The sequence below is a fragment of the Sceloporus undulatus genome, chromosome 4, assembly GCF_019175285.1.
Source record: "Sceloporus undulatus isolate JIND9_A2432 ecotype Alabama chromosome 4, SceUnd_v1.1, whole genome shotgun sequence".
Taxonomy (NCBI): domain Eukaryota; kingdom Metazoa; phylum Chordata; class Lepidosauria; order Squamata; family Phrynosomatidae; genus Sceloporus; species Sceloporus undulatus.
In genome coordinates this window covers 69,044,552-69,059,170 of record NC_056525.1, presented here as the reverse complement: position 1 = coordinate 69,059,170, position 14,619 = coordinate 69,044,552, and the positions used below count along the sequence as shown (strand labels likewise).

General features: G+C 42.4%; 1 protein-coding gene across 2 annotated transcripts in view; it reads right to left on the bottom strand.

The window, feature by feature from the left end:
* Positions 1-14,619, bottom strand: part of CELSR2 (cadherin EGF LAG seven-pass G-type receptor 2) — a 126,407-nt gene that overhangs the window by 61,638 nt on the left and 50,150 nt on the right. For both annotated transcript variants that reach the window (XM_042462744.1, XM_042462745.1), the window contains exon 3: positions 1,553-1,775. In XM_042462744.1, coding sequence (XP_042318678.1) covers positions 1,553-1,775 — 223 coding nt within the window. The remainder of the gene's footprint in view (positions 1-1,552; positions 1,776-14,619) is intronic.

Below are 14,619 nucleotides of genomic sequence, written 5' to 3'. Positions count from 1 at the left end.
AAACAGTAACAAACTACATTATTTCTGCTGTGCAGTGATGTCAAACTGCTTTATTTCTGCAACATGGATAAGTTCCAAGTAGAGAGGGTTAGACTACACTCTATAAGCTTGGACTAGACCCCTGTGACCCCTTCCAACTTTAAGATTCTAAGATTTCAGTTTGTTAAATGAGAATAATAAGACTGGTTTACTTGAGAGATGGGGTGGAAATGTCATAGGTTCTAAAACCAATTTAATCTCTACTTAGATCCTGCCATGTGCTGTACCACCAGAACTCACTGTACACTCAGCAGCGCAACAACAACTGGAAGTGGAAAAACAAGAAAAGCAAAAGGTGAAGATAGATGTGCTTGCTGCCACACTGCCAAAGGCTAGGGAGACTGCCAACATGTCTATCAGCAGTGCATGTGGCCTAGAAGTCATATGCTGCCCAACTCACATTACAAAGCTGCTGTAAGAATCACATAGTATCATACACCCCAATCATTTTGAACATTCCAAACTTCAAATGTCTCTTAGCAATAGTAAAAAGTGCACCAGTATATATACAGTGGACCCTTGTTATATGCTGGGGTTTGGTTCCAAGATCCCCCGTGTATGTCAAAATCCATGTATGCTCAAGTCCCATTAAATATAATGACATAGCAAAATGGTGTCCCTTATAAAAATGGAAAATCAAGGTCTGATATTTGAAATTTTTACTTTTTTTGAATACTTTCAAACTGGATGCTTGAATCCGTGTATTAAAACTCCGTGTATAAGAAGGGTCGACTGTACTACTAAAACCATATTACATATTTTAATTCTTCTCCCATTTGCTTGGCTTTGTTGTTGTTGTTGTTGTTGTTGTTGTGCAGCTTCAAGTTTTTTCCAATTTATGGCAGCACTAAGGGGAATCTTATCATGGGGCTTTCTTGGCAAGATTTGTTCAGAGGGATTTTTTCCTTTGCTTCCCTCTGAGGCTGAGAGGGTGTGACTTGCCCAAGGTCACCCAGTGGGTTTCCATCACCAAGTGGGAATTTACACCCTTGTTTCCAGAGTCATAGTCCAACATTCAAATAACTACATCATGCTGGCTCTGTGGCTCAGCTTTACATTTAATTAATACATTTGTGGCTTTTATCATGTCTCTTCTTTATATCCTTTTATTTATTTATTTTTTGGTATTTCAGAGGAGTTTTTAAAAAACAACCCAAACAGGATCAATAATTATAGTAAACGTATCTCATAATCCAGAGTACAAGGAAAATTTCTTAAAAGAACAAAATGGCACACTAAGGTAAATAATAATAAATAATAAATAAAAATTTTATTTATATGCCGCCCTTCCTCCGATCAGGGCGGCTCACAACATAATTAAAATACAAACAATTCCAATAAAAACATATTTAAAAACAAACCAACAGTAAAGCCCCAAAGCCCAACCTCTTGGCCACGAAAGAGAGGAGGGAGGCCCACAGGATATTTACTCGGGGAATGCCTGTTGGAATAGGAAGGTACACAAATGGGCATACACTTTAACTCTTTCCACCTTGCCATGCCAGATACTTACGTGAGGGTAATGGTGAAATGGAAGCGCTGGCGCAACCCTTTAAAGGTGAGGAAGGAGTGGGCTGGGAAGCTGCGGGTACTCATCTGACAGTAGGGCTTCTCATAATCTCCAGACAAGCAATCACACTTGAATCCACCCACCAGAAGGTTGACACATGTTCCGCCATTCTTGCAGACTCCTGGTGTGCAGCGTCCCAAGCGAGAGTTCACTTCACAGTTCTCCCCTGTGGCAGAAGCAGAGAAGAGGCATCAACCCATCTTCCTCATAAAAGGTCACACTACAACATACCTATTGTAAAAGTGTTCCATGCAAAAGATTCAAAGAGAGCAGCCCCCAAATTCTGAAGATCTGTGAATAAACCATTCAAAACCTCTTCAAGCCAAATGAATGAATATCAGTAATTAAAACAACTGAATCAGAAGGTAGCCTGAATGCTTGACAAAATAGAGGTCTGTGACTAACATCATCATTTATTATTATTATTATTATTTTGAATGCCTTTGGCTGGTGAAAAAGCCAGTGGAGTTTTAAAAGCTTGCATCATGTATTTTGTGCATTTTGGTTGGCTGAATAAAAGTATCACTATTTTGTGAATTTGAGATGTTACTGTACTTTGTATATATATGTATAGATCAAGTAGTAGACAGCACTATCCCACATCCCATTAGTTTTGTTTCAATACAGCTTTGACAATCCCCTGGAGCATGGTCACTGGCTTGGGATAATGGGAGCTGCAGTCTAACCTAGAAGGAGAGCGCCATTTGAGGAAATCTGTCCTGCTTTAAAAAAAGAAGTCAACGCTTCACTATAACCCTGCCAAATGGAGCCAAAGTGCAAGAAAAAAACCAGTAAGAGTAAAAGAGCTTGAGTGACTGTGAGCAGTTATAGAGCATACATATTTGTCTGGAACCCCTGAAATGAACTGCTGAACAAATGTCCCTTCACAACATTGAAAAAACAAGGCAACCTTTGTGAATTGGACTCTTAAGAGCCACATATGTTAGGGTCTGAAGAACATCACGCTAAGCATTGACATCACATGCAAAGATGTCAGGTGAATAGGGTTATATCATGGGTAAAAAGGCCATCTATGGACTGCAGGAAATACATGAATCCATGCACAATTCAAGCACGAGACCTAGAGTGAACTGGGCTCTCACTATGCAGCTACATTTGAAATAATTTCCACTTATTAAAACATCATCTGATGAAGGGAGCTATGATCCTTGATCATTGTGAACCTGAACCCAAGCTTCAGCCTAAGACAATAGCAACACCCACAGCAAGAAGTCATGGCAAATGAGCATTGCTGAATACTGTGGTTTACAGCTGTATAACTGAAGGCAGACTTCTCTATACTCAGTCCTATAGATTTGATGGACTACAATGTCCATAATCCCCAGAGAGCAATATCAGGGCTGGTTAGGGGTGATGGATGCTGCAGTCCAATTGGAAGACAATGGATAAGAGATGGCTGATCTAATACAACTAACTGGGTATTGTTCTGTGTCTTTGGATTCAGAAAGGGAAAAAAGGCTTTATCTGTCTAAAATAGTAGTTGCCAAAGAACCAGATCATACCTTTCAACTGCTAGCAATAAAAATTAATCAGAGAAGTAAATGTTTTGGTTTCACAACAAACATGCTTCTGGGATGATGAGAGATGGCTGCCTGAGTCTCATTTGTGGTATTCCTGTTTTAAATTGCTTTATCTGTCAAACACTTTATTAAAAAACACACACACACAACACAGCAATTAGGGGGGGGGAGGAGGCTCTGGGCCACAATCATGCCCTTAGATCTCCATCTGTGGTTCAAATCAGTAAAAGAAAGAAAGCAGAATCACAAAGAAATCACAAAATAGGGATTTCAACATAATGGCTGTATTCATAGATAGCAAATGAGACTTGCAACAAAATATTGTGCAATTGGAGAGCTCTTGTTCAGTACAGTATTTCAGGTGGCCATGTTTTCTTCTGCAGTGCTCTACTTCTTTCCATTTTGCCCCTGCAGTTTTCTGCAATTCAAGTGCTTATTCCCCTTTAATTGGCATGGTTGCATCTTATGGAATCCTGGTATCTGCAGTTCAGGAAGGATTGTTTAGATTTCTCAGTCAGAAAACTATTATAATGCCTCACCAAATGACATACCCCAGGATTCCACAGGATGTTGCCATAGCAGTTAAAGTGGAATCATAGACCATAATTGTGTGCGGCAAAAGGCCTCCTGTTTTTTCAGTAACCCTGTTTTGGCCAGAACCAGTGGTTCTTAAAACAGTGGGGCAGCAAGACCTAGAGGCCATGATCTTCCTCTTCCAAAACCCTTTATGTGAAAATATACACATGTGTTGAGTTAAATATTGACTTTTCTTAAATAAAACTGTTCTAATTTGAACAATGCTATTTCCTTATGAAGTGTCAAAATATCAATATATATGAATGTGTTAATGAAAATATGCACATTATATAAACAAAATACTTTTATTCATATGCTATGTCAAGGGGGGGAACGTGTCATCCATAAGTAGGTGTAAAGCGAAGTCCCAAAAGTAAAAACTTTGAGTAGCACTGGCCTAGACAGATGTCATAACTGAGCACTTGATTTCACCACTTGTGTCTGATCATAGGCTTGGGTGGACAGTCAGGACATGCCAAAATTCAGATCCACAACACCCACAGTGAGCCCCACAACACATTTTGGACAAAGATTTCCCAGAAATGAGACACAGAAGTGACCAGAAGTCATCTGCTAGTTTTTTCAGCCAGTTTTGGCTAACATTTTAGGGTTCAGGGGTGTTTAAAGGCATAACACTATTCCAGGTGCTTTTTGTGTGTAACTCTGGGTGCATCTACACTGTAGAAATAATGCACTTTGACACCACATCCTATGGAATCCTGGGCTTTGTAGTTTTACAAGGTCTTTAATTTTCTCTGCCAAAACGACAAATCCCAGGATTCTGTAGGATGGAGCCATAGTGGTTAAATTGGTGTTATCTACAGTGTAGATTCACAATCCAGAAAACAATAACAAAAGAGGGGGAAATATCTGGGTGCTTTCGGAAGGGCTTAAGGCTGTTAAAAAGGGGTATGCAAGCTACATACAGATGACAGTCTACCATTTTTCCATCCCTGCGATGTATGATATGAGACTGGTCCCTCAGCTGTGCGGTCTTCTGGACAGAGACTGCTGTATCTGAACAGTATCTAAAACCAGGTAACCTGTTAAGTGAGACAGATGCCTGAACCAGGGACAAGCAACATTGGCCTCTAGGCTCCATGTGGATTCCCTAAAACACACCTCACTGTATTTTTGATGCTGCTGTTATAACCAATAAGAATCACACTCCTGGAAGTGCAATTCTTCTGTAAAATGAGACATGTAGCCCAGATTTACTAAAAGTGTTTTTTACCAAAATCAAGTGATTTATTTTTTTTCAAGTGGAAGTGACCTCCCAGGCACTTTTGGTTTAGAAGAAAAATTATAGCACATTTTTTGCCAGGAGTTCAATCCACAGAGTGTTAGCAGGGGATTAGCCCTTATGCCCACTAAAGCTGGCCATGTGTTAAACAGCTGTTTTAAACAGTGATAATTGGCTCTTTGACTCTTTTCCTGGCACAAAGTGCCACTGGTTTATTGTTTATGACTATGACACCCAAAGGATCATTCAGCATCTAAACAGGTTTGCTATTACATTAAGCTATCTTTGCAAATCTGCTTCTAGATACCTCCACCATCTGAGATGAGATAGATGGCTACAAGAGAGAGACAGCACTTCAAGTCTGGAATGGTCTAATGTTTCTCTAAAGGAAGTCAATCTCTTTCTACATCTTTCAGAGATTCATTATTTCATAGACAGGTCAGCTTAGCTAGTTCTAGCATATTAATAAGTTTATTAACCATTGCTCTGTTGTTGGAGCCTCTTATTCCTTCCAATTTTTGGCAAAAAGAATGCAAGCTGCTGTGACCATGTATAACACCAGCTTCTAATGCTTATTTTCATCTCTTTTTTTAAATCTAACATATCTATCATATTTAAAAGAAACAACTCAGGTTTCATTGGAAAATATATCCCAAAGATCTGACACATTACTGAGTGTATTTCTTTCCAACACAAAAAAACAAGCTTCATTTATATACCGCTTCATACCGCCTAAGCAGTGTCTACGCGGTTTACAACTGTAAGCTAACACTTCCTGGCTATTGGACAACTCCACCAACTATGAAAAAATGTTCCAACTGTAGCCTTCCAGAGCTTTCATATGCTTTTAATGGGTGAACCAGAGTGGTGTCATGATTTAAGCATTCGACTCTGAAAGCAAGTCACACTCTCTCAGCTTCAAAGGAAGGCAATGAAAAACACCCTCTGAATAAATCTTGCCAAGAAACCCCTGTGATAGATGCACTTTAGGGTCATCATAGGTCAGAAATGATTTATTTATTCATTTATGGTATTTATACCCCGCCCTTCAGCCCTAAAGGCTATCAGAGACTTGAAGACACACAACAACAATGCTTTTAACCCTGGCTGAAGGGAAGAGTGAGATATCTAAAAAACAAAGTTTGTTATTACAGGCCTTTTAGGGCCTATACAAACAGGCCAAAATAAAGCTGCTTTGGGTCTCTTTGGAGGTATGCTGTTTAAATGATACATACATCTTAAAAGGCCAGAAACTGCACCTAAGCTGCATTCCAATCCTTAGGACTGGAACCTGGCTTTGACGCGGCTTCCGGTCTCTTGGGATGCATACAGCATTTAAACAGCATACTTCCAAAGTGACTAGAAGCAGCTTTATTTTGGCCTGTCTGTACGGGCCCATTGGAAAGAAACATGGAAAGATTTAATTGTGGAGGACTTATCAGGGCAAATGTGAAATACAAACTGACATAAGACAGGCATATAATAATTCAATGAAAGTAGAACTTCTTACTATTTGACATTGCTACATAGTTTATCTTTCTAGGTATGCTGATTAGCTAGTAATACCTATGGTGGTACAGAAAGTAAGATATAATGAAAAGGAAGAATAGAAATGGAATAGATAGATGATGACATTAAGAAGAGTTTAATTTAATGGAGACACAAGGAACAACATATATTTTTCTAAAAGTTAAAAGGAAATCAGGAGGAGGTAGAATTATGAAAAATCATTTAAGAGTGATGTAAGATGCCTGTTGTTATTTATGTTTTATGTTTGTAAGAGTGAATACCTGAATAATATGATTTATTTAGACTGTTGTAATAAAGATCATAATTTTTTTTAAAAAAAAGAATATGAAAGCTCATACACTCCTACAGTACTGGGGCTCTTTGAGACAATAGCAAAGATCATAAGATCTAGAATAAAATTCTGAAATAAGTACCACTGATACTAGTGTCCAGTTTGTACCCTCAAGTTGGCTCTGGCTGGGATTTCCCACCAAAGCAGAAAATACTTAGCATCCACACAGAGCCTGTTTTAGCAGTACAGTTCACTCTCAGGTGTGACCTCTGAACCTTAAGTCCATATAGTTCTTACCTTTCCATTAAGTGAGTGACTCTGTGTGTGTGTGTGCGCGCGCGCGTGCCTGCATGTTGTACAGAAAGTGTCCTTTTACTCCTTAAATCATCCAGAGATTAATCAAGGCTCAGGCTGCATTTAACAGTGTAAATCTTGGATAGCAAGTCTATCTCAACCAACACTTGTTCCCGAGAGTTCTACCAACCCTGAATTTGTCTGGATAAAAAAAGTTTACTATTGAAAAGATTTCCATACAGAATAGGTATCATTTTTTTAAAAAAGACACAAAAACAGGGATATCTGTTCTTTGCGCACACATGCAGCTGCCTTTGATAATAATGGAAACTGCTTAACAATGGGATCCCGTATTCAAAGAAATGATGCTCATCTCCCAATCATGTGCTGTAAGCCCACAAAGCCCCTTTCCCTGTGATACCAACAATATAGAGGCCTGATGCTTTAGGCAGATGGATGCCCACATTTTCACGCTCTTTTGCTCTTATCTTAATTTTGTTTACAGAGTTTCATTTCCAGGTTCCCATGGCATTGTGGGGGCGGGAGATACTGCAGGCGATTGTGGGTTTTAAAAAAACTACATCTGGTACTTCAAAACTAAAATTAGAGGGGAAAGATATGTGCTGGCTAAACAGGCTGTGCTCAGAATTAACAAACCAATAAACTTAGGACATTTTCCCCAGGACATTTCTGTACCCAAAATGGAGGAGGAAGAGAAGGAAGAAATTCTGCATCCTCACAATGTACATTTACTTATTGCCAAAAGAAACAACCTCAGTTCAGATTAGCGTTGCATCCTGTATATATTATGCTACTTTGTAGATCCTTCTTTAGTCTGCATAATTTATTCTGGTTCTAAAAGTGAAGGTGGGAGAACAAACAGCTAACCAGAACACTGAAGCCTCTCATCTTCTAACACAAAATCCTATTTCAATGCCTTGCCCTATCTTCTAAAAATTCAGTGAACACTGCCTACAGTAAGTCCAGTTCAGGCAGAGAGCTGAGGCATCACCCCTACCACCATGAATTTAAGTTAAAGGCAAGAGACTATTACGTAGGACATTGAACTGTGTTGCTTCTTAACCACCCTCCAGTCAATCTCGACCCATGGTGACCCTGTGGACAAGACATCTCCAAGACTCTGTCCTCCACTGCTCTGCTTAGTTCCTGCAAATTCATTACCAGTGACCTCCTTAATAGAGTCCATCCATCTAGCATGCAGCCTTCCTCTCTTTCTACTTCCCTCCACCTTTCCAAGCATTATTGTTTTTTCTAATGAGTTCTCCGTTCTCATATGTCTGAAATACAACAGGGAGATTTCTGGCTGGATCTGTTCTAGGGCCCATTTGCTTGTCTTCTTGGCTGTCCATAGAATCCTCAGCACTCTTCTCCAGCACCACATCTCAAATGAATTTATTTTCTTTGATTGAACTGTGCAGAATTGCAAAACAGATCAGTCCTGAGATTTCCAGGTGCATTAAATCTTCCAATAATCCTTGTCCATTTTTCCTTAGTTGTATACAAAGTAAAATTAAAGAACAATTATCCCTCCTCTTTATTCTCACATCTTTTTAAGCATTTGAAAACCTCAACATGTTCTTCTCCCACTAACCATTTGTTTTTTCACAATGTACATTCTTTCCTTCATGTTTTTCTTTAAACATGACTTAACTATTAGACTTTCTATTGTCTTTTTTTTTTTTAAAAATATCTTGCAAATCCTTTTCCACAAATTTTTCTCCTTTCTATTAAGACCAAGGGACAGAATTCAATCAAAAGAGTCAGGGTTATTGTTAGGGTCACCATGGATTGTACAGAAGACAGTCCTCAATCTGAGGGCACCATCTATTTGAAGTCCATTCCAAATCCAAGACAAGAAGGGATAAAAAGAGTGTGATACTATCCTTCAACAGCATGTTTACAGGATACAAACTGACAAACAAGTCACTTGGACATAGCCCTACCCACTAAAATACATGTTTGTGTGTATGTTCAAGTAGCCTGTCAACGTATAGCTACCCTATGAATTCCATAGGGTTTTCTTAGGCAAGAAGTACTTAGAGGTGATTTTGCCAGTTCCTTCCTCTGAAATATAGCCTACAGCACCTGATATTCATTGGTGGTCTCCCATCCAAGTACCATCCAGGGCTGACTATGCTTAGAATTCCAAGACCAGATAGAATTTGGTGCCTTTAGGGGATTTAGACCTGACATAGTGGTTTGAATATTGCACTATGACTCAGGAGGCAAGGGTTTGATTCCCTGTTTTGGCCCTCAAACCCACTGGGTGATCCTGAGCAAGTCACACTCGCTCAGCCTTAGGAGAAGGCAATGGCAAACCTCCTCTGAACAAATCTTGCCAAGAAACACCCATGGTAGGGTTGCCATAAGTCAGAAATAACGTGAAAACATACAAGAACATTCATGCAGTGTATTTTTATTTTAATTACCTTATATACGTGACTGTAAGTCAATCTCATGTATAAATTGAGGGCAGGTTTTGGGGGCAAAATTATGTTTTTTATATGACCCATGGATAAGTCGAGAGTAAGACTAAGGATCTAAAGGATGAAACAAAGGAAGACAATGCCAAAGAACTTACAAAATTGCAGAAGGCATAACTGTGTTCCCATTGAAGAATGGATGGATGAGAGTAGAGGAGGGTCAGTGCTTCCAGGACAGATCACATAGTTGCCTTTCACCAGGGGTTGGTTTCTATTTTTATGAGAGTTAAAGTACAGTACTTAACCTTGCCCCGTGGATAAGTCGACTCAGATTTTTGGGTCAATTTTTTGACTAAAATGTTTAGACTTATACATGAATATACACAGTATAGTAATTCTAAATTTGCCTCCCTACATAAAATCTAACATATGTAGATTGCATGGAAAAAATACAGTGGTGCCTCGGGTTACGAAATTAATTCGTTCCGCGGCCGCTTTCGTAACCCGAAAAGCCTTCGTAAGCCGAATTGCCATAGGCGCTAATGGGGAAAAGCCGCGTTTCGTGCGAAAAAGCCGAAAAAAGCACCAAAAATTTTCTTCGTATCCCGAAAAAACATTCGTAACCCGGAACAATGATTTCCTATGGGATTTTTTCGTATCCCGAAAATTTCGTAACCTGGGTATTTCGTATCCCGAGGTACCACTGTACTACTCTTCTGTCCACATTTTGGCAATGTATTTCCTCTCTAGCAATGTTTAAAATAATTACCCTAGTTGCTATGAATGAAGGCAACCAGTTTCCATCAGCAAGGATATGTCTTTCACAGGGCCTTGCACTTGTTCTAAATATGCAGAATACATTGCCTGTGAATGTGGTGGAGTCTCCTTTTGTAGAGGTTTTTAAACAGAGGCTGGATGGCCATCTGACAGGAGTGCTTTCATTGTGTGTTCCTGCATGGTAGACAGGGGTTGGACTGGCTCACCCGTGTGATATCTTCCAAACCTATGACTCTATGATTACTTAGGGACTCAACAGACGGGGAGAAAGGGGCAGTGACATGCCGCTCCTTTCTGCCCCTGACAGAGGCCGCAGCTACCAAATGGTGTGGCCTCCGGGAGCCCTAAAAAGAACCCGTGTGCGGGGCGCCATTGGTGTGCTCGCGCACGCTGATGACACCTGTGGACATCATCATTGCATGCCCCGTTTGTACAGGGGCACACCAAGATGGCACGTCTGGTACATGGTAGGGCTCAGCAGATGCTGTAGGCTATATTTGAAAGGAAGGAACTGGCAAAAACCCTTCTGGGTATTTCTTACCTAAGACAATCCTCTGAAATTCATGGGGTCATCATAAGACCATAAGTCCAAGCAACCTGAAGTCACAAACACATAGAAGCTAGCAGTATTGAAAACCTCAGACTCTAGAGGGGTAGGAAACCTGGGGTCCTCCAGATGTCCTGGGCCATCCTTCAACCCCAATTCTAGACCCAGTTTTTCTTGAGTTTTGTCTGTCTTATTTTTGTTCTTATTTTTGCTGTTGCAGTTTTGAGACAACCAGAATTAGACTTTTGGTCACTGTTTTATATCCCACTGATGTGGTCCACTGCCTATTCCCAGACATAGCCAACACACAAACAAAGAAACACTGCAGTGATGACACTAGTGCAACCCACTTTACATTAGGATATAGCCCACCTGTAGGATGACCTTCTGTTACTTAAAGACCAGTGCCCAAGTAGGTTCATGTTAACATCAAATTCTTTGCCCACCATTTGATTGTTCTACCAAATTTGATTGTTGTACCAAAAAGTGACCAGCATAGTGTCAGCTACCATAGTCTAGGTGTGTTGATTGTATGTATGTAGACACCACTGTATAGAATAACTGTGGTGCTCATGTAAAAAATAATAATCACTTGGCCCTGTTGGAATCAGTGGAGTGTATTCCTACACAGATGTGCTTAGGCCTCCAGCCAAAGTTATGAAATCTCTTCAGCATTCATTCTGAATTGGAAGCACTTGAATTGACAGTTCTAAAGGTTTCTGGTTATGTGAGGCAACAAGACTTTGTTTGCAGACACAGCATCTGGTTCCCGATCTAAAATCTCCTGGTGCACTTGTGAAAGTAGCTTAACAGAAAATTATTTCTGCTGCTATATTCATCCCAAAAGCCCTTCCTTAGATTCTAGGGATACTCTGCAAGGAAGGAAGGAAGGAAGGAAGGAAGGACATGAATATGTAATGGAGCTGTTACAAAAACCCACAATAATTAGAATAAAAGTTTGTGTCATATATTGTATATGATATGAGAGTGTTCAGCAAGTAGAGATCCAATGCTCAAATGCAGTGTGTGGAAGGGAGAGATTGGCTCATTCTCTCCCCTTCTTTCTTGACACTGCTTTCTCATAAAACTAGTTGCTAGCCAGGATACAGAGATGGAATTATTATGTGGTGTGAAGTTTTCCTGCAATATTGACCTCAACATATTTCATGGGAAAGCTCCCTCAATAGCTAACGGCTGAAGAATGGAGTGCTACATACCTCTCCAGTGTTAGATGATTGTGTATAAATCTTTAGGTGTTGTAGTTACCACCAGAGTGTGTATACTACAGTTACATTGGCAGTGCCAGCTCAGCCACTCCCCTTACAAAAGGACAACTGATTTCACTATCATTACCAGTTCAAGCCTATCACAAGCCCTGAGATTTCAAGGCCAAAATGGTACGTTAGTGCTTACCTGAGAGACGTCCCTTTCCAGCAGAGAAGGTCCGGGCATCCTGATGTTGGGTAGCTCCGCCTGTAAGGCTCCTGGAGGCAGGACAAAAATTCAAACAGAGGCCTGGGGCCCGGCCCCGCCTCCATGGGCGGAGCGACCCCCAGAGACCTCAGTCAGTGACCAGCCCAGCGACTGGTTAATCTTGAAAGGCATTGGTGACCAGACTTGGCGTCTAGAAGGCAGAGGCCTGAAGCTCAGAGGAGAGAGAAAGACCCTGACCCCTAGGCGTTTGCAGGTAGACAGGGTGGAAAGGATGCCCGGACCTTCTCTGCTGGAAAGGGACGTCTCTCAGGTAAGTACTTACGTACCATTTCCCAGCAGAGAAGGGTGCCGAGCATCCTGATGTTGGGATTTACAAAAGCTCTGACCCAACCAGGGGGGGGGCCTGCTGATGCCTTGGTGGAGTCGGGCACTATTTGTTGAAGAACCCTGCGGCCAAAGGCCGCCTCAGCCGACTGGAAGATGTTGAGCTTGTAGTGTCTGGCAAACGTGGAGGGAGTTTTCCAGGTGGCAGCTCGGCAGATCTCTGCCAGGGGTGCGTTAGTGGAGAAAGCAGCCGAGGTGGATGCACTTCTGGTGGAATGTGCCAAGATGCCGTCTGGCGGGGGTAGGTTCATGACCTTGTAGCATTCGAGGATGCAAAGCTTGATCCATCTTGACAGCGTCGACGATGATACCTTTTTGCCCTTGGATCGCAGTTGGAAGGAGACAAAAAGTGATTCTGACTTTCTGAAGGTCGCAGTCCTCTTGAGGTATATTTTTATGGCTCTGCGCACGTCCAAGGTATGCCAGGCCCTGTCTAACTCTCCGGTTGGTCGAGGACAGAAAGTGGGCAAGACGATGTCCTGGGATGAGTGGAAAATCGAATTAACCTTGGGGATGAAGGTCGGGTCAGGCCTCAACACAACGGAATCAGGTCTAATGATGCAGAGCTCTTTTCTCACCGACAGCGCCCCGATCTCTGATACTCTGCGGGCCGATGTGAGCGCTGTAAGGATGAGCGTCTTAAGGGTGAGGAACTTGAGGGACGCCTCCCTCAGCGGCTCGAATGGCTGTATCGTCAGGGCTAGAAGAATCTTGTGTAGGTCCCAAGACGGGAATCGGTGTCTTGTCGGGGCGCCCTGTTGGAAACTCCCTTGAGTAATCTCCTAATGTGACGATGGTGTGATATCCTAGCGGCCTGTTCGTGCGGCAGTATCAAAGTGATTGCCGCCACCTGTCTTTTTATTGTGTTGGGTCGGAGGCCCTGGCCAAAGCCGTCTTGGAGAAATTGGAGTAGCGTAGCAACAGAGACTTGAATGAAGTCCTTCTTTTTTCTCTTACACCATCTCTTAAACGCCCTGAAGGTGTACTCATAGATCTTCATGGTGGATGGGTGCCTCGATGCCAGGATGGACTCGATCACCTCGGAGGAGTAGCCGTAACTGGTTAGCATGTCCCTCTCAATTTCCACGCGTGAAGCTGAAGCCAGGTGGGGTCTGGGTGGTGTATCTGACCCTGGGACAGTAGGTCTGGTCTGGCTGGAAGGGGAAGACTCTGTATTGACAGGCTGAGAATCTCCGAGAACCAGGGACGTCTCGGCCAGGCTGGAGCTATGAGAATGACCTCCGATTCCGTCCTTCGAATCTTGGACAGAAGGCGTGACAGTAGCGGAACTGGAGGGAAGGCGTATAGGAGGCCCTCTGGCCAGTGGCAGTTTAGGGCGTCGAAGTTTTCTGCCCCCTGGGTCTTGAACCTTGAGAAGAACCTGGGAGTCTTGGCGTTGGCAGGGGACTCAAACAGGTCCAGGATCGGGTGGCCCATTGTCTCTACTATGGACTGGAAGACCTCCGGGTGAAGGCTCCACTCTCCCTGATCTATGTCAGTCCGACTCAGACAATCTGCCGTGGTGTTGAGTTGCCCCTGCAGGTGTTCGGCCTCTAGGGACAACAGATTGGCCTCTGCCCATGATAGCAGGGACTGGGCTTCTGTCATGAGGGACCGTGATCTTGTGCCGCCTTGACGGTTTATGTGTGCCTTGGCGGTGATGTTGTCTGTACGTACAAGGACTGACTTGTGACGGATTGACTGGCTGAAGGACTGGAGGGCTAGGCGGATTGCCCGTAGTTCTAGCTAATTGATGCTGTGTGATCGTTCCTCCGGACTCCACCGTCCCTGGGCCAGGTGTGGTCCGCAGTGTGCCCCCCAGCCCCGAAGGCTGGCATCCGTGGTGATCTGGACTTTTTCGGCCGTCCAAATGGGTCGACCTCTGAAGACTGTTTGGTCTATCCACCACCTGAGGGACTGACGAACGCTGTTGGGCACTAATATCTTGCGATGGCTCTTCAGCGCAATG